Here is a 26,400-nt window from a genome sequence, read left to right on the forward strand (position 1 = left end):
ACAATAAGGGAGGCAAAAATCAGAAATTATCTGCCCCAAAAGGCTATGGTTTTACAATCAATCCATGAAGTCTTAGACTGAGAGTTTGGGGGCGGATTTTTCACATTATTCACAGTACAAAGCAAAGTTCCTCAAAAAGAGAGCTTGGCAGGAACCGCCCCCAGTAACTGGTCAAACCTCTCATCTAAACTGGGTCAATCTCTCTAATGTTGCCAGTTAACTCACTGCTGGAAGGGGAACTGTTCTTTCCCCAGTGACGCTGCTTAACCAGGCGATTAGGATGGAGAGAATCGTGTTCAGTTCCAGCCTGAGGTGATTTCTCAGGCTGTGAAAAGATGCTGACGTGAGTGGATCTGTGGGTGTGGATTCCTCCTGTCACTGATCTCTCTTTGATGGGAAGGTAACTCTGGAATCCCACGCTCCAGTTAACTTCCTGGAACGCCTTTCACAGAGAAACCAGTTTCTTTAGTCACAGAGTGAAGGAGGGAGTTTCGGGAACACAGATATAATGGATTACATCCTGGGGATTCACTGATGGGAAATTACAGGTCTTTTAGTCTATTTTTCTCTCAGAGATATGTCACATCAGCTCTTTTCCCTTTTCTACTCCCATTTCCTCCCCTCCCAAAAATGGTGATGATATCTGAGATTCCACAGACACCAGACTTGTTAAGAAATAGCGAGAAAAGTTGACCATTTGGTCCTTTGACCCACTTTGCCATTTATTATGATCATGGCTATTCACATCCCCCTATATCCTTTGATCCCTTTAGCCCCAAGTGCTCTATCTAATTCCTTCTGGAAAACATACAATGTTTTGGCCTCATTTGCATTCTGCAGTAATCATAGAGTCCCTACAGTGCAGAAGGAGGCCATTCTGCTCCAGAAGATCATCTTACCCAGGCCCATCTTCCCCCTTCAGTCCCCATTACCATGGCTAATCCAGCTAACCTACACATCTTTGGACACCAAGGGACAATTTAACACTGCCAATCCACCTTACCTGCACATCTTTGGGCAATGGGAGGAAACTGGAGTACCTTAATAAAACCCATGCAGACACGGGGAGGACGTGCAAACTCCACACGGACGGTCACCCAAAGCCAGAATCGAACCTGGGTCCCTGGCGCTGTGGGGTAGCAGTGCCAACCACTGAGCTGCCATGGTAGAAAGTTTCATAGACTCACCACACTGGGTGAAGAAATTTCTTCTCATCTTTGCCTTCAATGGTTTACCCTTATACTGTGACCCCTGGTTCTGAACATCCTTGCTGTGTTTACCCTGCCCAGTCCTGTTAAAATCTTACAGGTTTCTATGAATCCCTGCTGAGATCCAGCAAATTCAATTCTAACCAACCCAATCTCTCCTCATATGTCAGTCCCACCATCCCAGGAATCAGCCTGGTAAACCTCCTCTTCAGCAAGAACATCCTTCCTTAGATAAGGAGACCAGAACTGCAATATTCCAGGTCTGGCCTCACCAGGATCCTTTATAACTGCAGCAAGACATCCCTCCTCCTGGACTCTAGTGATCTCGCTGCGAAGGCCAATATACCATTTATCTGCTGCACACACACATACTTACCTTCAGCAACTGGTGTGCGAGGACACCCAGGTCTCTTTGCACATTCGCCTCCCTTAATTTATAGCTATTCAGATAATAATCTGTCTTTCTGTTTTTGTTACCAAAGTGGATAGCCTCACGCTTATCCACATTATATCCCATCTACCATGCGTTTACCCACTCACTCAATCTGTCCAAATCACACTGAACCGTCTCCGCATCCTCCTCACAGCCACCCCCCCCCCCGAGTTTTGTGTCACCTATAAGTTTGGAGATATTATATTTAGTTCCCTCATAAGTCATTAACATATATTGTGAGTAGTGGTCCCAGCACTGATCCCCGCGGTACCCCACTGGTCGGAAAATTCCAACTCTTTATTCCGACTCTTTGTTTCCTGTCTGTCCACCAGTTTCCTTTCCATCCCAATCCATTAACCCCGATCCCCGTGCACTTTAATTTTGCACACTAATCTCTTATGTGAGACTGTGTCGAAAGCCTCTGAAAGTCCACATCCACTGGCTCCCCCTCATCAACTTTACGAGCTGTATCCTCAAAGAATTCCAGTAGATTTGTCAAGCATGATTCTCCTTTCATAAATCCATACTGACTATGTCTGATTGTGCCACTGTTTTGCGATAAAATCTTTGATAATGAGTTCTGGAATTCTCCCCACTACCATCGTCAGGCTTACTGAATTCCCTATTTTTTCCTCTACTCTCTTTTTAAATAGCGGGGCTACATTAGCTATCCTCCAATCCATAGGAACTGCTCCGAAGTCTATGGAATACTGGAAGATGACCATCAATGCATCCACTATTTCTTGGGCCTCTTCCTTCAGTGGCTGAACCTGGTACATGAAGCCAGACAGAAAGGTTGATTTATTGAGCCTCCCTCTTCCCCTGCTGGTCTAGAGAAGGCCTGTATCTAAAACGCTGGGGCTATTAGGTGGTCTCAGACACATCGGCACCCTAGCTCTGAGAAAAAGGAGAGTCAAGCTGCAAACTCTATGGCCGAACGCCTGAGGTTTAAGAAAAACCTGCACATTTTAAGGCCCACTTACTCCAGGCCTGTCTTCACCTCACTGCTGTGATCTGAGGAGGCCTCCCAATCTGGCCTCCGATGTAAAACCCAAGAGGTGGAACGTTCTCATGTTTTGATAACACCCCAGCTCAGTCAGGAAAAGCGCCGAGTAGCCCCCGGCTGCAACACCAGCTTTTCCCGCTGTTTTTTTGACATATGTTCAAACTAAATCAAGGAGGCAGGTCTCATAATGTCGCGCTGTGTCTCCATGCCACACTGATGGGGGAGGGCAGCAACCTCAGCTCTTGGTAAAGGGCGTCCCGATGGCAAAAAGATAATAAACACCCAAACCACAGAATCCCTCCCAAACACAGAACCTCACCCCACCCTCCCTCCTCCCCCCGCCATGGACACCATTCTCCCTACCTCCCCCCGCCACCTCCCCAGGGAAGACCCAATAGCTCCCCCCTGGCATTGCCCACCAGTGGTCAGCGCCAGCGCAGTTTCAGAGTACTGTGTTCCACTCTGCGGAGTAGCGCCTGAATTCAGAAATGGATACCTTACCATCTGATAAAATAAATGCAAGAAATGAAATCAAAGTTCTCTTCACCTGATTTGTTTGTTTTATTTGTAAGTATAAAATATAAGACACTGCACCAATCGAGGAAGACTTCTTCATAATTATTCCCTTTTATTACCCCTATGTTAAGAATTTGGCACTTATTGGTTGACTTACATTGAGAATATCTGTTTGACATTCTCGATGTGGAGGTGCCAGCGTTGGACTGGGGTAAACACAGTCAGCAGTCTGACAACACCGGCTTTAAGTCCAACTGATTTATTTGATTCTCAACAGCAGAACTAAGTGCTAGTGGCCTGCAAGTTAACCTGGCCTCACTCTTCTGTCTTTGGAACAAGATTTCAAACGAGGACAGAGAATGAAGTCTGAGCCAGCAGGACAGTGTCCTGGGTTTGAAATAAGTCGATCAGAGTCTATGATTAACAAGCACCATTCAGCATACCAATATCAATCAACTAAAGCATGTTAAATCGCTCAAACTATTTATCAATATAAGTGCAGTCCCAGGATGAAACAATTTACATTAATATCAACAAAGGAAGTGATGAGTAGCGATTTCTTGGAAAGGCAGTAGTGCAAAGCAGCAGTAATAACACATGCACCAGGAAAGGCACGACCTCAGAAGTCTTCACGTTCTCGGACTCTGTTCAAAAAATCTTCAAACCTCTGGATAGACGGCATGTGTTGCAATTCCGCAGTTGTTTTGCCTGCCTCTGGACATTAAAATGTAGCCCTTATCTCCCCATCCAACACCATAGCTGGAAAAGATTTAAAAAGAAACCATTAATTGTGTGATAAACTACTAAAGGTTGTGAACGTAGCCCAGTGCGTCACGCAAACCAGTCACTGACTCCGTCTACACTTCCCGCTGCCTCCGAAAATCAGCCAGCATAATCAAGGGCCTCACGCTCTTCTCCACCTTCTTCCATCAGGAAAAATTCGGAAAATACTTACCAACCGACTCAAGAACAACTTCTTCCCTGCTGCCATCAGACTTTTGAATGCGCCTATCTTATATTGAGCTAATCTTTCTCTATACCCTATCTGTCACTGCAACACTATATTCTGCAGCCTCTCCTTTCCTTCTCCCCGATGTACTCTATGTCTGTATAGCGCGCAAGAAACAACAGTTTTCACTGTATCCCAATACAATAATAAATGTGACAATAATAAATTAAATCAAATATTTGTGACTGAAATGATTGAAGTAAATGCTGCTAAGGTCAGTGCATCATTTGTGTCTTACTCCCCCTAAGCTTCACCTTATCAGCACTGTCCCATTTACCCTCACGGTTTATCATTCTGGCTGGCAACTCTGGTTGAGAGAATTCCCAAAGTTCTTTGCCTCTAATCCAAACAGTCCCTTTCCCATCTCTAAATGTTCTCTGGATGAAAGAATTCAAAAACAGTTTTATAAAACTCACACGCACACAATGAATGTCATGCCTCCATTAATTTTATGTCAAGTATACAGTAGAAGTCGCTGATATATAAAGGGGCTGCAGATGGCACTAGGTGTTGGTGGAGAATTATATGTGGAGCTGGATCAACATAAGAAATAGGAGCAGGATTGGGCCATCTAGCCCCTTGAGCCCTTCAGCCTGCCCCTATCAAGGAAATAAACATAGTTTATGAAGAAGTTGTCTTGTCTCCTTTACTGAACTGCAACCTAGAGGCTCAAACACTCACCTCGCTCTATCCCTGTAACCACCCCCACCCCCGCACATCTACCATGGCTAATCCGTTTACCTACACGTTTTGGACTGTGGGAGGAAGTCCACGCAGATGCGGGGAGAATGTGCAAACTCCACACAGACAGCCACCCGAGGCCAGAATCGAATCCAGATCCCTGACACTGTAAGGCAGCTGTGCTAACCACTGCGCTGCCAAAATTATAATCGTGGAATTTTTCACAACAAGTGTGCTTTTGGGTGATCTGAGTAAATTAGAGGCAGTTTTGTGACCTTTTGGCTAAGATCAAGAGTCAGTTCATATCCAAGATGGGGTGGAATGTTTTATCTTGTCAGCTTGGACCTTGTAAATCCCACCTGTGGGGACCTTGAACTGGATGCAATTGGAATTTAAATTTAGTTTTTGGAGCAAGTGAGGAATGGATTCGGATTTTGCCCGGTCCACTCTGAGCCTTGGCTTTGTAACTTTAAGGAGAGAGTACAACTTTTTATATAAAAAGGCAGTTTTGTGAATTTAAGATCACCTAGGGAGGTAAGCTGGTCACAGTCAGTGCAGTCATCACTGTGACGTGGTGTTCCATCTCTCCTCATCTTCCTCAAGGACCGGCCCCTCCAAGATCTGTCCTCTGCCGATCATCACCATGGCAACACAGTTCTATGGGCTATACCAGTGTCTCTCCCACAGTGGATTTGCTGGCATGCCTACTGGGTGCCTTGGGGGGGAAGGATATAACTGGAGCACAAAAATATCAGCATGTCACCAAGAGATCTCTTCAGAGTGATGAGAATGTGGAATTCGTTACCTCAACAAGTGGTTAAAATATCTAGTGTTTAAGGGGAAACTAATCAATCCTATGAGGGGAAAGGAAATAGAGGATTACAATGGCAGATGTGACAAGGAAAGATGGAAGGAGACTCGAGTGGAGCATGAACCCTGCATAGATTAGTTTCTGTGTCATATATCCCATGTTTCATTGTTGGTTTGAAAGGCTCCTTTACCTGGTTACTCTTTTTCCTCATCTACACACTACCTCTTCATGATGGACCTAGCTTCCATCTGATTGCTGATGGTGCTGAACTTTATCGGCACCATTTTGCTGTCAGATTGATTATCTAGGCTGAAGTAATGGATGAGTAAGCACTTTCTCCAACGTAACACCAAGACAGAAGAACCTCAATGATCCTGTTTCTCAGTTACATTGATTCTCAGCAATCTCCCATTGGTGTGTCTTCCCTAAACATCTTATCCCATGGTCTGGTCTTGGTCTACAGTTCTTTAAAGGCCTCAAATCTCCCTCCCTCTGTGCCCCCACCAATCTCCCTCCCTCTATGTCCTCCTCCAACTCTCCTTCCCCTTCTGTCCTCCTCCCCTCTGTCCTGCTCCCACTCTCCCTCCTTCTATCCTCCTCCCACTCTCCCTTCGTCTGTCCTCTCACTCTCCCTCCCTCTGTTGTCCTCTCTCTCTGTACTCTCCCCGCTCTCTGTACCTCTCTGTCCTCCCGAGTTCTCCATCCCTCTCTGTCATCTGCACTCTTCCTCTCTCTGTATCCTCCCCACTCTCTGTCCCTCCATGATCTCACCTGTTCTCTCTCCCTCTGTGTCCTCTCCATTCTCCCTCCCTCTCTATCTCCCTCAGTGGTTTATGCTGTCAAATACCCACCGTGTTTGAATCTGCCCCCTTTACAACCCTCTCTTCTCTGCTCCACTTTCAGCTTAAACATCTTAGCCTCACATGCTGGAACACTCTCCAAATCTTCTTCCAATGTCGTAACTCTGCCAATGTCCTGGAAGGCAACTGATTTCATCATTTCTCCAGTTTCTTTTTCTACATCTTCTGCAATTTTACTTCTGTCAGGCATTCGCCACATTAAGGAAGTGAAACGAATGCCAATTTCACAAGTCCTGCACCCACTTACATCAGAGATTTTCAAGTGCGTGTCTCTGGGCTGAATTCAAAGGCCTAGAGGTGAACGGGCTTTGTGGCATTCAGAACCAGACAATTCTAATCTTCTCTTTCACTTCCACATTCCAGTGAGGTACTGTGTGAGTGTATAAACCCATCAAGCTGAAAGATATCTGCCTCCAGATCCTTGTTACCTTGCATCCAACATTAAACATTCCTGATCAAATGTAGCACTTGTCAGATACAGAGTCAAACTCTGTCCACACTCTCCCAACTTCACCCTCGAACAATAAGCCTGAAAGTCATTCATAGAACACCCCTGTAAGTATCCATCTCCCATACCAGCTGCCTTCTCTCTGAGGCAAACAATTAATGTTTCCTGAGAGGGAGCAATACTGACCTCGTGTTTCACACAGACAAGAGATGTTAAAGCCTATATAATTAAATATGTGATGTGGGCAACATACCTGTTTTTAACAATCCAGTAGTTTGAGCCAGATGTACTTCCATATCCAACGACCAACACTGCATGACTCATAATATAAGGTAGGCAATTGGGTTCGTAGTAAATACCTGCGGAACAATACAATGCTATCCTCAATAAAACATCAGAGATCAGAACCCTTCAATCCTAGTATCAACTGAAATTTACCAAATAAAGTTTGTAAAAAAAGTTTTTTTGCTACGGATACATTTTTAAAAGGTCCGTCTCAATGCATCACATGTTCATCGTGGCTTAGCTGGTGATACGCTCGCCTCAAAGTCCAAAAGTGTGTGCTCAAGTCCCATGCCAGAGACTCAAGCACGTGATCCGGAGTAATGTCTCAGCACAGGATCAAGGGGTGCACTGCACTGCCATTTTCTTTTGAATGATGGATATACTGTGGGGAAATTGTGAACTTGTCCATTTTGGCAGGAAGAATAGAAAAACAGTGGAAATATGGAGAGAGAGAAGTTTGTGGTACAGAAGGATCTGGATGTCCTGGTGCACAAATCAAAAAAAAGTTCATTATAGAGCAAATGATTAGAAAGGCAAATGGAATGCTGGAGTTTATTTCAAGGGAAACAGAGTATGGAAATTTCACTGCAGCTGTACAGGGCCTTGGAGAGACCACATCTGGAATACTGTGAACAGTTTTTGTCTCCTTACTTGAAAAAATATAAAATTGCTTTAGAAACACTTCAGAGAAGTTCAGTCAGCTCATTCCTGGGATGAAGGGCTTACCTTCTACAGAAAGATTGAGCAAGTTAAACCTCTACCCACTGGAGTTTGGAAGAATGAGAGGTGATCTTATTGAAATATGTAAGATCCATGGGGTTTGATAGGGTAAGAGACTAGAACCAGGGGACACAGTTTTAGAATGAGACCGAGATGAGGAGAAGTTTTATCTCCCGAAGGGTCATTAGTCTGGAATTCATTTCCCCAGACAGCAGTGGAGGTGACTAGTGGAGTTTGTGCTGGGCCAAATCAACTATAGTTCTTCAATCTTTCTGTCTCACTTTCTGTGGAGTATTACATCAACAGCAGCAGCTGGAACCAGTAGCAACGCTCACCCAGAAAATTAGCAGCCAAGCATTGGCCGCTTTGGCTTTAGGAAAGATCTTGTCTGATATCTGGGCCTCTGGTCTTTGGATCAATGCGTGGTTTTGTATAGAAGATGACAACGTGTTTACGGAAAAACACGCAACATCAATGTGACATCTAAACAGCAATAAGGTCTCCGGAGGTAATGACTCAACGTAATAGAGAGTCGTGTACTCAAGTTTGATGATAGCACAAAGAGTGGCAGCACTGTGAGCGATGTAAAACGGAGCATCAAGTTACAATGAGACATTTCTGGACTAACTGAGTGGGAGGAACTGTGAAGGGCAGTTTTCAACTCCAGTGTGTGTAAGGTCCCACGTTCGGTCTCCAGCCATTGTCACCTACTCCATCTGGCTGAACTCGTTTTCACAACAACTCCACTCATTTCTTTTGGATAAAAGGTTGTTTCTATGGGAACCCAAATGTGTTCTAGCTAGTTCTGCCTTTTAATGGGCATGGGGAACATTTTACTTTGGCCCCCTCACTTCTTTCTTCAGGTCAGTGATGACTTTATCAGTTCCATTTCCTGCTCTCACACCAAACTGGAAATCATAGAAACATAGAAGCTAAGATTAAGAGGCCATTCGGCCCTTTTGAGCCTGTTCTGCCATTCATCATGATCACGCCGATCGACCAACTCAATAGCCTAATCCTGCTTTCACCCCATTATCGTTGATCCCATTCGCCCCTATATCCAGCCTCCTCTTGAATATGTTCAATGTTTTGGCATCAACTACTTCTTATGGTAATGAATTCCACAGGCTCATCACTCTTTGGGTGAAGAAATGTCTCCTCATCTCCATCCTAAATGGTCTACCCCGAATCCTCAGACTGTGACCCCTGGTTCTGGACCCCACCCACCATCAGGAACATCTTTCCTGCATCTACCCTGTCTCGTCCTGTTAGAATTTTATACGTTTCTAAATCTTTGTGCAACTTCCTCCCAATTTCCACTCTTCCCTTCAACTTCTCTGTCTCCTTTTCAGGGGATAGGCAATCGACCAATCTTCACAACAACTGATTCCTAAAGCTAGCGTGTCCACACTGGGAATGCTCCAGAGTATCTCAGATATCGTGGAAGCGTGTGGGACTGGAGCAGATCACGGAGGAAAGAAAATGGGAAGGATTTGAAAACAAAGATGGGAACTCTAAAATCAAAATCAAATCAAAAGGCATTGTTTAGCTGAGAGCTAATATAGGCCAATGAAAACAGGTGAATGTGACTTGGAGCCAACAGGGAATGTGTTGGAATAATCAAGTCTAGTGATAATAAAGGCAGGAATGAGGGTTTCAGCAGGAGATGAGGGAAAATGAGGCAGAGTCCATTGAGCTATAGAATCCCTACAGTGCAGAAAGAGGCCATTCGGCCCACTGGGTCTTCTCCGACTATCCCACCCAGACCCTCCCCTCTGTCCTATCCCCATAACCCTGCACATTTACCATAGCCAACCACCCTAAGGAGCACTCAGAGGAAACATACACAGACATGGGGAGAACGTGCAAACTTCACGCAGGCAGTGACCCAAGCCGAGAGTTGAACCTGGGCCCCTTGCGCTGTGAGGCAATAATGCGAACCAAAGTGCCACCGCCCTGCAAGGGAAAGAGTTCTGCAATGTTTCAGAAATAGAAAGAAGGAGTCTTATTGGGGTTGATGTGAAGATCGTGTCAGGGTCAAACCTGACATCAAAGTGGTGAACAGTCTGACTCAGTCTCAGAACCAAGATTGTGGCCGGAACATTTCAGACTGCCAATATTCAGCTGCTATACTCAGCACAGGATGTTAAACAGCCTGATAATTACAAGACTGTGCAGGGTTCAGTAGAGAGAGAGAGAGGGTGAGTTAGAACTGGGTGTTGTCAACATACATGTGGAAACTGACAACGTGCTTTAGGATGATGTTGTGGAAAGGCAGCACGGAGCTGAGACGAAGGAAGGAGTCAAGGAAAGATGATTGGAGGATTGAAGGTACAGAGAGGTTATTGATGGCAATCATTTGACGCTGATTAGTGTGCGGCACTCCTGGGTGAATGACGGTTAATGAGGAACAAAGAACAGCACAGGAAACAGGCCCTTTGGCCCTACAAGCCCACGCTGCCCATTTTAACTCAGTGAGTGCCTCATTCAAGTCTTTCGTCGACCGACGACGCTTTTGTCTACCTCTCGTGGACCCCACAATAAAGGGGTGCAAATTTAGGGAATTATATGTGCGCCAGATTAAGGGAGGCAATTTATTGACACCAATCAGCCTAAAAAGCACGTTTTCAGGATATGGGAGGAAACCGGAGCACCCAGAAAAAACCCACGCAAGCACGGGGAGAATGTGCAAACTCCCACAGACATTGATCCAAGCCGGAGATCCGACCCGGGTCCCTGTAACTGCACAGCCGACAGTGATAGTCACTGAGCTGTTGTGTTGCCCGTCAATTGGTCCAGTTTAAGCGTACACTAACGACGTGAAGCACTAGGCAACTCTCACAGCAACGTCCTTGTCGAGGTTATAGACAGGTGGAGAAGAATGAGAGGGGATAACTTACCTTTGTTGCGGTTCACATTTGTGTCAGTAATGTGGTAGGACCTAATTGGAGGGATTTAAATGGTTCCAGGAAGGATGGTGAGAGATTTGGGAGGCTTCGCTGAGAGGGGGATTGATAATCACAGCGAGGTGCATCGATGGGAAACAAGGCCGAGGGAAGAGTGGGAAAGAATTTTTTGACCGGAGGGGAAAGGTCAGCAATCAGGAAGAGGGAAATCGGAGGCTCTCCTGCTCCTCTTGACCCACAAGGAGTGCTGGAAAAGGCAGTTACCCAGTAGGCCAACAGCTCCCGCCTCCCTTTCACTGAACAGTTTCTCCATCCCAAATAAACACACACAAGAATCAATGAATTTAATTCAGGCTCCCAGACACACAATTTAAATATGTTGAGGAAGTCAGAGAGTTATTGCAGCTCCGAATCTCCATGCCAACTCTTTGTACAACAGCCAATTATTCCCATAGCTCTACAAGTTTAATTCCCTCAAGGAGTTCTCCAATTAAGATCATTAATCATCTCTTCTTCCGCCACTATCCTGATTCCAGATCATTCGCACTATGTGCAAAATGGTTTGTGGATGATATGAAAATTGGTAGGGTGTTAAATAGTGAGGAGGATTGCCTTAGGTTATAGGGAGATATAGACGGGCTGGTCAGATAGGCTGATCAGTGGCAAATGGAATTCAGTCCGAATCAGTGTGATGTGATGCATTTGGACAGGACAAAGAAGTAAAGGGAATACCTGATGAACTGCAGGACCCTGGGAAGCACCAAGGGTCAGAGGGATCTTTGTGTGCATGCACAGCGGTCCCTTAAGGTAGCAGGACAGGTGAATAAAGTGGTTAAGAAAGCATCCTTGCCTTTATTAGCTGAAGTGCAGTGTTTAAGAGCAGGGAGGTTATGCTGGAACTATATAAAATGTTGGCTAGGCCACAGCTAGAGCATTGTGTGCAGTTCTGGAATCCACATTATAGGAGTGATGTGATAGCATTGGAAAGGGTGCAGATTTACCAGGATATTGCCTGAGCTGGAGAGTTTGAGTTATGGTGAGTGGGTGAACTGGGTTATTTTCCTTGAGCGCAGGGGGCTGAGGGGGGACATGATTAAGATGTATAAAATTATGAGGGAAATCGCTAGAGTAGACAAGAAGAAACCTTTCCCCACCCCCACTGGAGGGATCAATGTCGAGGGGGCAGAGATTTAAGGTAAGGGGCGGGAGGTTTAGAGGAGATGTGAGGAAAACCTTGTTCACCCAGAGGGAGTCTGGAACTCACTGTCTGAACGGGTGGTGGAGGCAGAGACCCTCATAACATTAAAGAAGTATTTAGATGTGCACTTGTGATGCCAAGGCATACAAGGCTATAGACCAAGTGCTGGAAAATAGGATTAGAATAGTCAGGATGTTTGTCTTTGACTGGTCCAGATGTGTTGGGCTGAAGGGCCTTTCTCTGTGCTGTATACCTCAATGGGGTATGGCGGGGTGGGGCTGCTAATATGGAGTAATTGAAACACTCTGATCCCATACCCCACAATGAGGTCAGAGCAGAGTCAACATAGTGCATTATATTTAGTACTTGGAACATAATCACATCAGGCACAGTTGGTTAAATCACTTCCTTCCGTGCTACATCATTCAATAAATCTCCAACAGCCTCCTCACTCACTTTGGTCACAAGTCTCTGGGTAGACCATAAATTCCCAGAAGTGCACAGGGATAAGCCATTCATCCGGATATAGAAACCTCCCTCTGTGAATTCTGCCGTGTGTGAATTACCTGAATGGTAGAACTGAAATGATTGATGACTGGCATCGATAGCGACAGATACGGGTCCAATCTTGGCAACTGCTCGAGCCAAAGCCTTTTCACTGCCTTTAGTAACGAAAAAGTAATTGATGCAGTTGGTGGCTTTGTACTGAGCCTTATAATTACAGGGATCATCCTGTTTAAAAACAAAACATGAACCTTAATGTCGTCAATATCCCATCAAAAAGAAATGCCAGTTAACTTATTCTACAAACTCAGTAATTCACAACAGAACTTACATGCAATTAAATTCAAATGGCAAAGTGAACTATTCCAGTTTAATTTCCCTCTGGACTGTACACCTGTCCAGGGCAATCTCACACTCACCAGAACACTGATAGCATCAGTGTTAAGAACAAATTAGATGCCAGGGTGGCACGGTGGCACTGCTGACTCACAGCGCCAGGGACCCGGGTTCAGTTCTGGTCTAGCGTGTCTGTCTGTGTGGAGTTTGCACATTCTTATCGTGCCTGCATGGGTTTCCTCTGGGTGCTCTGGTTTCCTCCCAGAGTCCAAAGATGTGTGGGTTAGGTTGATTGGCCATGCTAAGAGATTGCCCCTTAGTGTCCAGGGATGCATAGGTTAGAGGGATTAGTGGGTATAATATGTAGGGATGTGGGGGTAGGGCCTGGGTGGGATAGTGGTCAGTGCAGACTCGATGGGCCGAAGGGCCTCTTTCTGTGCTGTATGGTTCTATGTGCAGGTTAGATGGGTTGGCCATGCTAAATTGCCCCTTAGTATCCCAAGGTGTGTAGGTTAGAGGGATTAGCAGGGATAAACCCTGGGCAAAGGTGCTCTGTCGGAGAATTAGTGCTGACTTGATCGGCCAAATGGCCTTTTTCAGCACTGTCGGGATTGTATGAATTCGATGAAAAGTTAGGGCAGTTTCTGTAATATTGCCTGCTAGACAAACCAAATGGATATTACAAGATCAGGGCCACATTTCTATTCTTGCAATCTTTTTGAGAAAACATCAATGAAGCTCACTGAGTTTATAAATCACATATACCCGGGAAGGTGTAACCTGTCTATCCAAGCTGATTGCAGTTGCAAGGTTGAAGCAGGATTGCAGTTCCACCAATTGTTCATGGACATTGAGCTAATTTGCCAACTCGTGGCTATAAAACTGGTCGCAAAGCACTTTGGATGCACTATTCCAAGATCCCGGTCCTTCTCTTTCCTCTCACAAACCCTTAATATGATACATTAGAGAGACTGTCACATTGTCAGGGCTAGATTTAAAAATAGGCGACAGGACTGACCGAGTGACTGATTAAACCTTTTCCCTCATCAGGAACAGGACACGACCAGTACACTGGCTCGACTGGGTTTGACCAATGGTCACAGGGGTTAAAGGGCAGCACCTGACCACAGCAACACCAAGATTCTTACAGAGATTTGCTGGAAATACTGACAATGTACAACATGGGAGTATCATTGGAAGAATATCCTGATTAATCTACCAAAGACAAATAGAAATAAGTTACTGACGTTGCCAGTGTAGGGATACCCAGCCTCGGAATCAATCCCATCGTTATCATGTACGTACAGGAAGGCATTTTCCATCCACCCGCCACCACAGCCCTCATTTCCCTGCGGTCCCGAACAATCCACCAAATTCTGTTCGCTCAGTGAGATGAGTTTTCCCGTCTTTTTGAAGGTCTGTCCCTCCAGCGCTCCAGTTGAACTGAAGGCCCAACATGAGCCGCAGGAGCCCTGAAAACACACAATCACAGTCCCAGGACATACATCGAAAACAGAAAGCGGAGTCGGCCATTCAGCACTTCCAACCATTCATTTTGATCATGGCTGATCATCAAATTCAATATCCTGATCACCCTTTCCCCCCCTCATATCCCTTGACCCAAAAGCTATATATAATCTCTTCTTGAAATCACACAAGGTTTTGGTCTCAACTACTTCCTGTGGTAGTGAACTCCACCCTCTGGGTGAAGAAATTTCTCCTCACCTCAATCCTAAAAGCTTTACTCCTTATCTTCAAACTATGACCCCTAGTTCTGGACTCCCCCCACCATTGGGATCATTCTTTCTGAATCTACCCTGTAAAAATTCTATAAGTTTCTATGAGATCCCCTCTCATTCTTCTAATCTCCAGTGAATCTAAACCTAATCAACTTAGTCTCTCCCCGTATGACAGACCTGTCATGCCAGGAGCTAAACGATTTGGATGTTTCAGTTTTATTCCAAAATCTGCAAAGTTTAAATATCATTTGACTGATACTGCTGAAACCCGCTTTGAAACTCTCAATATTAGGAGTTAAGGCCTCCGTATTGGGAGATTCCTAAGAAGAAAATGGCATTTGCCACTGGGGACAATTTCATATGAGGATAACATCTTGGACACATAACCTATATGTTTTTTTGTTCCTTAAACTCTAAACTCTCCTGTTAAACAAAAGACAATAAGCAATTGTGAAGAGAAGGTTTAGTTAATCCTTTCAAAGATTATAGTCCAGATCTTCACCAATTTGAGCCGAGAAGGGAGATCTTTGAAAACGGTGGGCAGGACCCAAATCTGGGATTCACATATCCATTTCTGATCCCAACATTTTTTTGCTGACATGAGAGCCAGCCCACGTGTCACACTCCCGCCCCCTACTGGCTCCGTTTCAAGGGTGGACAAACCCCTGCGTATCTCTGATGGAGTCGGAAGCATTGCATTAGGAGTTGTGGTTTACAGCACCTCAGAGGAGTCACGAAGCAGGGGTGAACCCTGATCCCAAATGGGGAACCAAAAGAAAACATTTACTCACTCCTGGAATTCATTTGCTTTGAAATTTGAAAACAAATTCTATTCTTTCAGTTTCCATTTCAGTTTTTTGACAGCTGACGCCATTATGAATGCTTGACTGAATTTCAAAAGCTAGAAACCACCCACATCAGCAGCAGCTGGCATATAAAGTTGATTGACATTCATAAGAGATCATTAAAGGATTATTTGTCTTAGATGTGGATACTGAATAGATGATTGTTCTTAACAAATGTATAACCACTTAAGGGTTTATAGTTGTTTTCAATGGCTCTGGGGTATGAAGTTTATTTGTCTGACGGTTCTATTAGATTGTTAGAGGTTTACTTTTTTGCTTATCTTTCCACATTATGTTCCTGAGGTCTATCCATCGTGGAGAGTGGTTTAGCTGTAGAAGTACATAGTGGAGCATGGAGGGAATGTGATGATTATGAAGGGGTTAGAAGTTTTTGGACATGGAATATGAGGGAGCATGAAAAGGGCATGTGTTACATTGGGGATGGGTGAGGGGGTAAGGGGGACTGAGGCATGGAGAACCTCACAGTTATAGTTCCAACAGGGTCCCAGCAAAGGGAGGTGGGCCTTACAGCCTGCCAACCTCACCATCTGCCAATCTCTGTTGGTGCCTCGAGCCTGCTCCCTGGGCAATGAGCCCAACTTCATCCCACCCCTGCCCACCCAGAATTTGCTGAACAACAGCCTCCTCAATGCTTCTTCCCAACTTCTTCCCAAGAATCCGGCCCCAACTGTGAGATCTTGGGCAACAAAAGCCAATGTGTTTGTGATCGGAATTTATTCATTAAATACCGTAAGCCCTTTCCAGCCTCTCTGCTGCTGAAGCTGCTTTGACAAGGAATCTGTTCTCCCTCTTACTCCTCAGAAGAAATTCTTTTACCTGGTACTTCACCGGTGTAACATATCCCTCGTTGCGCCAATCAACATGCTGTGGAATCTCAACCGATTCCGGAATCCGAGCTAGCTGCTCGGATGAGTTCCTGGGCTTTAAAAGGCGGAATCCGTTCATCTGCTCATTGAACTCCTCCAAGGTCTGAAAGGTGACGAGAGTTTGAGTGAGGAGTAAACATCAGAATGGTACCTGGCAATTTCAATCTATGCTACAAAGCTCATTTATCTTATTTTGTATACTGTGAAACACAAGGCCCCCAGTCTTGTCATCTTGCAGGACAAATACTGAGACTAAGAAACATTGAACAACATGACTGTAATGTAAATTCCAGTCTTCAGGATTAAATTCAGAATAATTTTTTCCCAGAAATTAAACAGTCACTCTCATTATAACACTTGGTCCTTTCACCAAATATAGAATACTAATTAGGGGTGGTCTATAATTTGAACAAATTAACATTTTGTGCGATACCCATGATTATACAATCCCAAAATTCATTCTAAGTGCCTCAACTCAAACTCGAATCTTCAAGTTCATTAGGGAGATCTGGTAGAATCATAGAACCCTACAGTGCAGAAAGAGGCCCTTCGGCCCATCGAGTCTGCACCGAACACAATCCCACCCAGGCCCTACCCCCATATCCCTACATAATCATACCCACTAATCCCTCTAACCTACACATCCCTGGATACTAAGGGGCAATTTCTTAGCACGGCCAATCAACCAAACCCGCACATCTTTAGACTGTGGGAGGAAACCAGAGCACCCGGAGGAAACCCACACAGACACAAGGAGAATGTGCAAACTCCGCACAGACAGTGGCCCGAGCCAGGAATTGAACCCAGGACCCTGGAGCTGTGAAGCAGCAGCGCTAACCACTGTGCTACTGTGCCACCCCTGTTATATTGACTCACACTCAGGGATTAAGGTAACGTCACTTTAATATTTCATGGATACCCTCACTCACTTAATTACTCTTAGAATTCTTACATTGGTAACCAAATAAAGTAATTTCTGGATTCTTCTACAGAGATAAGAACTAGTCATCTATTCTTTATGGGATTTATTTAGCTTTATGTACTACACTCGTTGTATAACCACTAGCACACATGTTTTCTTCTTGTAATAAATTTGCGTGTTTACTTAAAACTTAAGTTGTTTTATCTAAACTCCTGTATCGGTCACTCAGTGAACCCAACTCCTATTCCCTTGATGATGAGGGAATGTATACCGAGGAGAAAACCCTAACCCTTATCATATTGGGGTGTATTACTATCTGGCTAAAATATTAATGAGATTTAGACAATCAGGAGGAAGGTATCTTCAATCTTGGATTGGGATCTCCAAACACAGGAGGGAAGGGTTCTGTCTCCCTCATTCACCGTATGAAGGATCCTGAGTCTGTACTCGGAGTTCAGAAGGATGAGAGCGGATCTTATTGAAACTGGACAGAGTGGACATGGAGAGGATGTTTCCACTAGTAGGAAAAACTCGAACCAGAGGGCACAACCTCAGGCTAAAGGGACGATCTTTCGAAACAGAGATGAGGTGAAATTTCCTCAGCCAGAGACTGGGGAATCTGTGGAACTCTTTGCCACAAAAGGCTGTGGGGGCCAGGTCATTTAAGACAGAGATAGATAGGTTATTGATTAATTAGGGGATCAGGGGTTATGGGGAAAAGGCAGGAGAATGGGGATGAGAAAAAATATCAGCCATGATTGAATGGCGGAACAGAATCGGTGGGCCGAGTGGCCTAATTCTGCTCCTAAGTCTTATGGTTTTAAAAAGTGGGAATCCTCTTGACCCACAAGCACTGCTGTAAAGGTCAAATAAATTTTACATAAAGCACTTTTCCCCTCTCTTTAACTGCCAGGTTTCCCAAAGTCCGGCAATTCCAAAGCCAGGGTTAAATTTGGAAGACAGATTAAATCTGAGGCATGTATCTCAACCTCATTATATTTTTTAACTGACTGACCCATCTCCTGGGTGTGAGCTGTTTGCTCACCCCTGCCTGTTCTACCCTCTGGTAAACTCAGCATTAGGTACGTTGGGGGTCAGGTTTGAGATTTCTTACATTTTCACAATTCACCCCATCCAAACAGTAGGGCGGCATGGTACCACAGTGGTTAGCGCTGCTGCTTCACAGCTCCAGGGTCCTGGATTCGATTCCTGGCTCGGATCACAGTCTGTGTGGAGTTTGCACATTCTCCTCGTGTCTGCGTGGGTTTCCTCCGGGGACTCCGGTTTCCTCCCACAGTCCAAAGATGTGCGGGTTAGGTTAATTGCCCGTACTAAGAAATTGCCCCTTAGTGTTCAGGGATGTGTAGGTTAGAGGGATTAGTGGGTATAATATGTAGGGATATGGGAGTAGGGCCTGGGTGGGATTGTGGTCAGCGCAGACTCGATGGGCCGAAGGGCCTCTTTCTGCACTGTAGGGTTCTATGTGCAAACATGGGGCTTGGTTCATACCAATATTCTGATGATATATTTTATTTAAGCTAAAACGCTTTAATATTAAGCAATAAGCTCAGTGCACAATATTCGTTTGTTGCTCCCAGTGCCTGCTGCAGAATTGTTACCACAAGTTCTCTACCTTAACATTTCAAAATGTCTGATCAAAGTCCTTCCCCGTCTCAGTACGTACCATGTCTCCAAACTGGTTCATCTTTAGACTGTAGGTGTGTTTGCCCATCGAATGCTCCAGATTGTGATATTCAATAAACCTGAGGTTTTTCTCCCACACCATTCTCCGAACACGTTCTTCAGTCTGAAGGGAAGTTAGAAAATCAGAGAATTGAGACAGCGTTTTTTTTCTTCAGCGCAATATTATAATTGTGGAAATAAAGTGGAGTCAGTCACTTTCGCAGAGATTCTTTGTGAAAACCATTACACTCTCATCATCGAAAGCTTGTTCGATGGAGAAAACTAACCTTTCCGTCCGAAAGATGAGTCATGAAAAGAGTAATGAAATTCTTGAACTTCAATCCAATCTGAAGAACATGAAAGTTGAGCTGCCCAGTCTGGAAGACCAAATCCAGACTTTGAAAGCAGAAAATCAAGGAAACAGATTGAGGATCTAATAAGTAAATTGGAAAACGCTAAGGAGCGATCAGTGACTATGGAAGAAAGACCCTGAAAAGAACTGATACGGTGACACAGTGGCTAGCACTGGTGCCCCAGGGAGCCAGGTTCAATTCCTGGCTTGGGTCACTGTCTGTGCGGAGTTTGCACATTCTCCCCATGTCTGCGTGGGTTTCCTCTGGATGTTCCCACAATGACATGCTGATTAGGTGCACTGGCTAAAGTCTCCCTCAGTGTAAGCGAACAGGCGCCGGAGTGTGGCGCCTGGGGAATTTTCATTGCAGTGTTAATGCAAGCCTACTAATAAATAACCTTTAACAGAATGACTCAGATAATGTTTTTATGCTGATGTAAGAGTTTGACAGATAACTGTAAAACAAAGATAACTGAAGCCACCAAGAGTATTTGCTGAGCTAAATGGGAAGATGCATTGCGCAGGGGTAGCAGGTTCCTTCCCTGAAGGAAATGAATGAGTGAAGCAGTTGAACACTTTTACCCTCCCTCCCCCAATAAAATGTAAAACCTACAAATTCCTACATGGAGCGAATTCAATTTCCTAACCTGTAATGATGGGATTTGAGCTCATGATGATTCCTCGAGTGCCATAACCTTTCGCAATCAACTCAAAGCGACAAATTATTTGGTCAGACGAGTCCTACCCAGCATTTCATTCCACCCCTTTCAGCACCAACCTGCACTAGAGTGGCAACCAGCTGTGGTTCTGGGCTGTGGGGTTAAACTGGGAGAGAAGGTTCCTGGTGGTTGTTCGCGGACGGGTGTTAGCAGATACGTGGGGGCTGTGTGCCTGGGTCACTGGCTGGGGAGCGCTAAGGGACAGAGGGGGAAGAGTGGGTCCAAGTGTTGCGGGAGTAATTACTATTTGAGCTGGGACCATTCATTATTTAGTTATGGTACACAGGAAGAAAGAGATTGCACATTTTACAGAACTGAATCAGATACAAAACCTCTTTCCTGCTGTACAGCTGCAAGCTGGCCAATAGTTTCCTGCTTGAATCAGTTACTGTTGCGACTAACAGTCAGACTGCTCACAGAGTTTGTACAAAAGTTCCAAATATGGGATCTGAGCATCACTGAAAGGTCAGTTGCCCTTGAACTGAGTGATTTATAACGCCTTCTTGAAGGGCAGTTATGTGCCAACCACATTATTGTAGATCTGAACAGTGGCTGCCGTTTGAACCATCTACACGATTCACCACGGCGACTCACCAAAGCTCCTGAGGCAGCACTTTCCAAACCCACGATCTAGAAGGACAAGGGCAGCAAACACATGGGAACTCCACCAACTGGAGTTTCCCCTCCAAGCCACTCGCCATCCTGACTTGGAAATGCATTCTTTATTCACTGTCACTGAATCAAAATCCTGGAACTCCTTCCCTAGCAGCACTCTGGGTGTACCTACACCACGTGGACTGCAGCAGTTCAAGAAGGCAACTCACCATGTTCTCAGGGGCAATTAGGGATGGGCAATAAACGCTGGTCCAGCCAGTGACCCCTCCACATCCAATAGAGGAATTTTTTAAAAGTCAAACGCAGGCCAGATTTCTTTCCCTTGGGGCATTATTGAATCAGTTAAATTTTTATAACAATTGGGTTGATGCAGTTTCCATAATCCCTGAAGATTGCAAACACTCACTTTATTATAACATATTTAGTTATGAGAGAACTCCCATAGCTTCATTTTTTATCCATTTACAGGATTTGGGCATCACTGAGCCACTATTTATTTATTATTTTGTTATTTATTAGTTACTATTATTGTCACAAGTAGGCTTACATTAATACTGCGATGAAGTTACTGTGAAAATCCCCTAGTCGCCACACTCTGGCGCCTGTTCCGGTACACTGAGGAAGAATTTAGCACGGCCAATGCACCTAACCAGCCCGTCTTTCGGACTATGGGAGGAAGCTGGAGCACCCGGAGGAAACCCACACAGACACAAGAGAATGGGCAGACCCAAGCCGGGGATTAAACCTGGCTCCCTGGCGCTGTGAGGCAGCAGCACTAATCACTGTGCCACCCATCCCTTCCTAACTGCCCTTGAGAAGACAATGGTGAGCTGTCTTCTTGAACCACTGCAGTCAATGGGACGAGAAGGGTCAGTTGGTCATCGAGTTATTACAGGACATAGATACTGCATTGCCTCAAAGCACTTTGAGAGATCCTGAAGTCGAGAAAAGTGCTATATAAATTCAAGCTGTTTTTGCCACTCTTTTAAATGAATTAATCTACAGACATATCCTCAGGCAGCTTGCTGCTTTCTTCCCTCACCTCTGAGTACTGTTTCTGGTGATGTGCCTTCCAGTTCTCCCAGTCTTCAGTCAGCAGTGGATCAAACAACAGTGAGGCAGTGACAGTCAGAACCATGATCTGGAAAGTGCTGAGAAACAGGAGGAGTTTCATGGTGACTTAGCTGAAAAGACAAAAACACATCAGGGAGACTTTTGTTTGTAACATAGTTTCCTTATTCTGTAAACGGCACTTCACATGAGAAGCAGCTGATATCTCACAGCCATCGTGTTGCTCGCAATCGATAAAGAGGGACTTTATTGCAAGGAGTTTGGAGTACAAGAACTCTTGCTACAGTTGTACAGAGCTTTGGAGAGACTATACCGGGCAAATCGTGCAAAGTTTTGGTCTTGCATTGGAGATGGTGCAGTAAAGATTCACTAGATTGGTTCCTGACTGAGAGAATTGTCCTTTGATGAGAGGTTGAGTATATTGAGTTAATACTCTCTTGAGTTCAGAAGAATGAGAGCCAACTCACTGAAATATTCAGGATTCTGAAAGGTGTGGGGGATTGTTTCCCATTGCTGGGCAAAATGTCAGGATAAAGAACCAATCATTTAGCAACAAGTTGAGGAGACATTTCTTCACTCAGAGGATTGTGAATCTTTGGAATTACACAGCATTGTGGATGCTCCATCATCGAGTTTATTCGAGGCTGGAATCGACAAATTTTTGGTTTTTAAATTGAAATTACAATTTTAAGATTGAGAAGGCGAGATGTTGGGGGCAATCTGACAAAAAAATTCAAAGTCGAGGATGGGCGTGAAAATGGGAGAATTTCTGATCTTTTTTTGGGGGGCGAGTCCAAATCTGCAATCTTATCCACTTCGAGAAAAGAAACAGTAAAAACCGTTTCCCACCTGTAGGGGGAGGAGACAGAATCGCCCAGAAACCAGCAGCTCGGATTGGGGGCCCGAACTGCGCACGTGCGCAGGAAGCAGCTAAACAGCAGCTCTCCTTCTGCAGGCACAACCTCCACCTACCCTCCACAGACATCAGAGACCCTCCCCCATGTTACTGACCACACCCACGGACCCTCACAGGCATATTGTCCCTTTCATGCCCCCCTCCCCCTGACTGTGGACTGACCCTTTCCTCATGTGTCCCCGATTGCAGTCAGGCATTCCCCCCGCTCCATGACCCCCCCCAACACCATCAAAACCCTTGCATGTTGTTGCCTTGCCTTCCCCCTCAGTACAACAAGGCAATCTAATCTTGCTGGTTTTATCTCTTATTGGTTCCTTCACCACCTGCTGCAACATTGAAGTCCATTGCCCTGGGTATGTTCTGTGCCCTTGCCAACCTCACTGCTTCCTCCAGTGGTGTTCAACATGGTAATCAGTGAAAGGAGCCCTAATTTGCTCTCCCAATAACACAGTCTATCTTCCCTTTATATTACCATCAGAGCCTTTGAGAGCCCTTCACATTGCCAGTGCCATTAACACTTCCTTTGTCTTATATTTTGCACATCTTTGCGCAATCTCCCCATCTTTCACTGACCTTCCACTTTGCTCCATCTATCCCACCCCTTCTTAGACACAAAACACCATCACAATTCTCCATTTCTGCAGAAGACTCATACAGGCTCAGAATGTTAACACAATTTCTAACTCCACAGATTCTACCAAACCTTCTGGGTATTTGCAGAATTCTTCTGCTTTTATTACAGGCATTAGGACGTCTTGCTGCAATTGTATAAAGCCTCGGTGAGATTGCACCTGGAGTATTGGGTACCATCTGATCTCCTTATCCAAGGAAGGATGTACTTGTCGTAGAGGGAGTACAACAGAGATTCATCTGACTAATCCCGAGGGTTAGTGGGACAGAACAGCGGCACAGTGGTTGGCACTCACAGCGCCAAGGACACAGGTTCAATTCTGCCCTCGGGTGTGGAGTTTGCACATTCTCCCCGTGTCTGCGTGGGTTTCCTCCGGGTGCTCCGGTTTCCTCCCACATTCCAAAGGTGTGAGAGTTAAGTTGATTGGCCACGCTAAATTGGCACTAATATTAGGGGATCAGAGAAATAAAAATCATAGAAACTCCACAGTACAGAGAGAGGCCATTCAGCCCATCAAGTCTGCACTGACCACAATCCCATCCAGGTCCCACCTCCATATCAGTACATATTTTACCCACTAATCCCTCTAACCTACACATATCAGGACACTAAGGGCAATTTTAGCACAGCCAATCAACCTAACCTGCACATCTTTGGGGTGTGGGAGGAAACCGGAGCACCCGGAGGAAACCCACGCAGACACGGGGAGAATGTGCAAACTCCACACAGACAGTGACCCGAGCTGGGAATCGAACCCAGGACCCTGGAGCTGTGAAGCAGCAGTGCTAACCACTGTGCTACCATGCCGCCCATTGGCAGGGTAAATATGTAGTGTTGTGGGAATAAGGCCTGGGTGGGATTGTGGTCGGTGTGGGCACGATGGGCAGAATGGCCTCCTTCTGCACTGTAGAGATTCTATGAATTTTATAGTGAGATTGTTTTATGAGGAGAGATTGAGGAAATGGGGCCTGTATTCTCTAAAGTTTCAAAGAATGTGCGGTAATCTCATTGAAACTTTAAATTTTTTACAGAGCGTGACAGGGTAGATGTGGATAGGATGTTCCCCCCTTGCTGGGGAGCGCGGGAGAGGTGGGTCTATAACCAGGATAAGGGGAGGGCCATTTAGGAACGTCTTTACCCAGAAGGTTGTGAATGTTTGGAATTCTGTTCCCCAGAGGGCCGTGGAAGTTCAGGCATTGAGCATGTGGCATGGTGGCCCAGTGCTTAGCACGGCCTTGGGTGACTGTCTGTGTGGAGTCTGCACGTTCTCCCTGTGTCTACATGAGTTTCCTCCAGGTGTTCCACTTTCCTCCCACAGTCCAAAGATGTGCAGGTTAGGTGGACTAGCCATGCAAAATTACCCCTTTGTGTCTCAAGATGTGTAGGTTAGGGGGATTAGTGGGGTAAACACGTGGGCTTACGGGGATAAGGCCTGGGGAAGATGCTCTCTCAAAGAGTCCGTGCAGACTTGATGGGCCAAATGGTCTCCTTCTGCCCTGTAGGGAATCTATGACTCAGTGTTCAAGACAGAAACTGATTGAATTTTGTACGCCAATGACGTCAAGGGAAATGGCGTGTGTGATAACTTGCCCACAAAAAGACAGTTGAATGCATTGTGAAATTCAATCTCTTTACTACAAAATTATTGAAATACGATAATTTGGGGCACAGTGGGTTAGCACTGCTGCTTCACAGCTCCAGGGACCTGGGTTCGATTCCCGGCTCGGGACACTGTCTGTGTGGAGTTTGCACATTCTCCTCGTGTCTGCGTGGGTTTCCTCCGGGTACTCTGGTTTCCTCCTACAGTCCAAAGATGTGCGGGTTAGGTTGATTGGCCATGTTAAAATTGCCCCTTAGTTTCCTGAGATGCATAGGTTAGAGGGATTAGCGGGTAAAATATGTAGGGGTTTGGGGGTAGGGCCTGGGTGGGATTGTGGCCACTGCAGAGTCGATGGGCCAAATGGCCTCTTTCTGTCCTGTAGGGTTTACAAAGAACAACAAAGAACAAAGAACAACACAGCACGGGAAACAGGCCCTTCGGCCCAACGAGCCCACGCCGCCATCTTAACAATGCTTTTTTCCTACACCTCCCTTGACCCATGTCTATGTTTATGGTACCCCCATTGGAAACCAGATTCAGGGGAGAATAATTTAGGGACAATTTGTTACCAATCAGCCTAAGAGCACATCTTTGGGGTGTGGGAGGAAACCGGAGCACCCGGAGAAAACCCACGCAACCACAGGGAGAATGCGCAAACTCCCACAGACACTGGCCCAAATCCATGTATCTGCACAGCTAGCAGTGATAGTCACTGAGCTGTCGTGGTGCCCTTCTGCTGGTCCAGTTTTAAGCGTACACTAACAGCGCGAAGTACTAGGCTACTCTCGAAACATCCAAGAGCAGCCCACGCACGACCCACCGTGTGCATGCCCCTCGTTTGACAACAAGATGGACCGACACACCTCGGAGTAAAGGGGACAAAACATCAACACACGTAGCATTAGATTTCCAGGACCCTTATTTAAAACCGTCTCTTATAACCCTCCATCCCTGTGTCGCTCATGTGCCTATCTAAGTAAACCTTAAACAAGTCCAGTGTGCCTCCTTCCACCACCTTACTTGGTAGTGCATTCCATACCCCCACGACCCTCTGTGTGAAAAACCTCCCTCTAGCATCCAAATTATACCTCTCCCCCCTCACCCTTAGCTTGTGGCCCCTCGTGATATTTGTCTCTATGTTTCTACAACACAGCGCGGACTCAGAACTGGAGGCAACTAGTTACACAGGTCCCCTGTGGTAAGAGCTGCGATTGCCCACACGACCAATGACTGTACTCACACATGTTCATACCCACTAAAGACTTTCCACACTTCCCCACTCTCCAATAGTGAGGAAAAATGGTATCGAGGTTAATGATTAGCCATGATCTCTTCGAATGGAGTGCTCTGAATGGCCTATTCCTGCTCCTATTTCCTGTGCTCCTACTACTCCACATGAATATGCTGACAACACCCACATCTGGGAGCAGTCAGAGGTTTATATTGCCTCTGATATTCACCTAGGCTCACAGGGAACAACATTGGGCATCAGCCCAGTG

General features: G+C 45.5%; 1 protein-coding gene across 2 annotated transcripts in view; it reads right to left on the minus strand.

Annotated features, from left to right (window-relative positions):
• Positions 1-3,184: 3,184 nt before the first annotated feature.
• The window catches only part of LOC145358471 (procathepsin L-like), a 42,025-nt gene continuing 18,809 nt past the window's right edge, over positions 3,185-26,400 (minus strand). For both annotated transcript variants that reach the window (XM_080212552.1, XM_080212551.1), the window contains 7 exons: positions 21,726-21,867; positions 18,999-19,121; positions 16,343-16,495; positions 14,169-14,393; positions 12,648-12,813; positions 7,226-7,331; positions 3,185-3,922 (listed from right to left, as the gene is read on the minus strand). In XM_080212552.1, the coding sequence (XP_080068678.1) occupies positions 3,823-3,922; positions 7,226-7,331; positions 12,648-12,813; positions 14,169-14,393; positions 16,343-16,495; positions 18,999-19,121; positions 21,726-21,857 (1,005 nt within the window). In that variant the 5' untranslated portion in view covers positions 21,858-21,867 and the 3' untranslated portion in view covers positions 3,185-3,822. The remainder of the gene's footprint in view (positions 3,923-7,225; positions 7,332-12,647; positions 12,814-14,168; positions 14,394-16,342; positions 16,496-18,998; positions 19,122-21,725; positions 21,868-26,400) is intronic.

The sequence above is a fragment of the Carcharhinus amblyrhynchos genome, chromosome 26 (genome assembly GCF_965287045.1).
Source record: "Carcharhinus amblyrhynchos chromosome 26, sCarAmb.v2.hapA, whole genome shotgun sequence".
In the NCBI taxonomy this organism is placed as follows: Eukaryota; Metazoa; Chordata; class Chondrichthyes; order Carcharhiniformes; family Carcharhinidae; genus Carcharhinus; species Carcharhinus amblyrhynchos.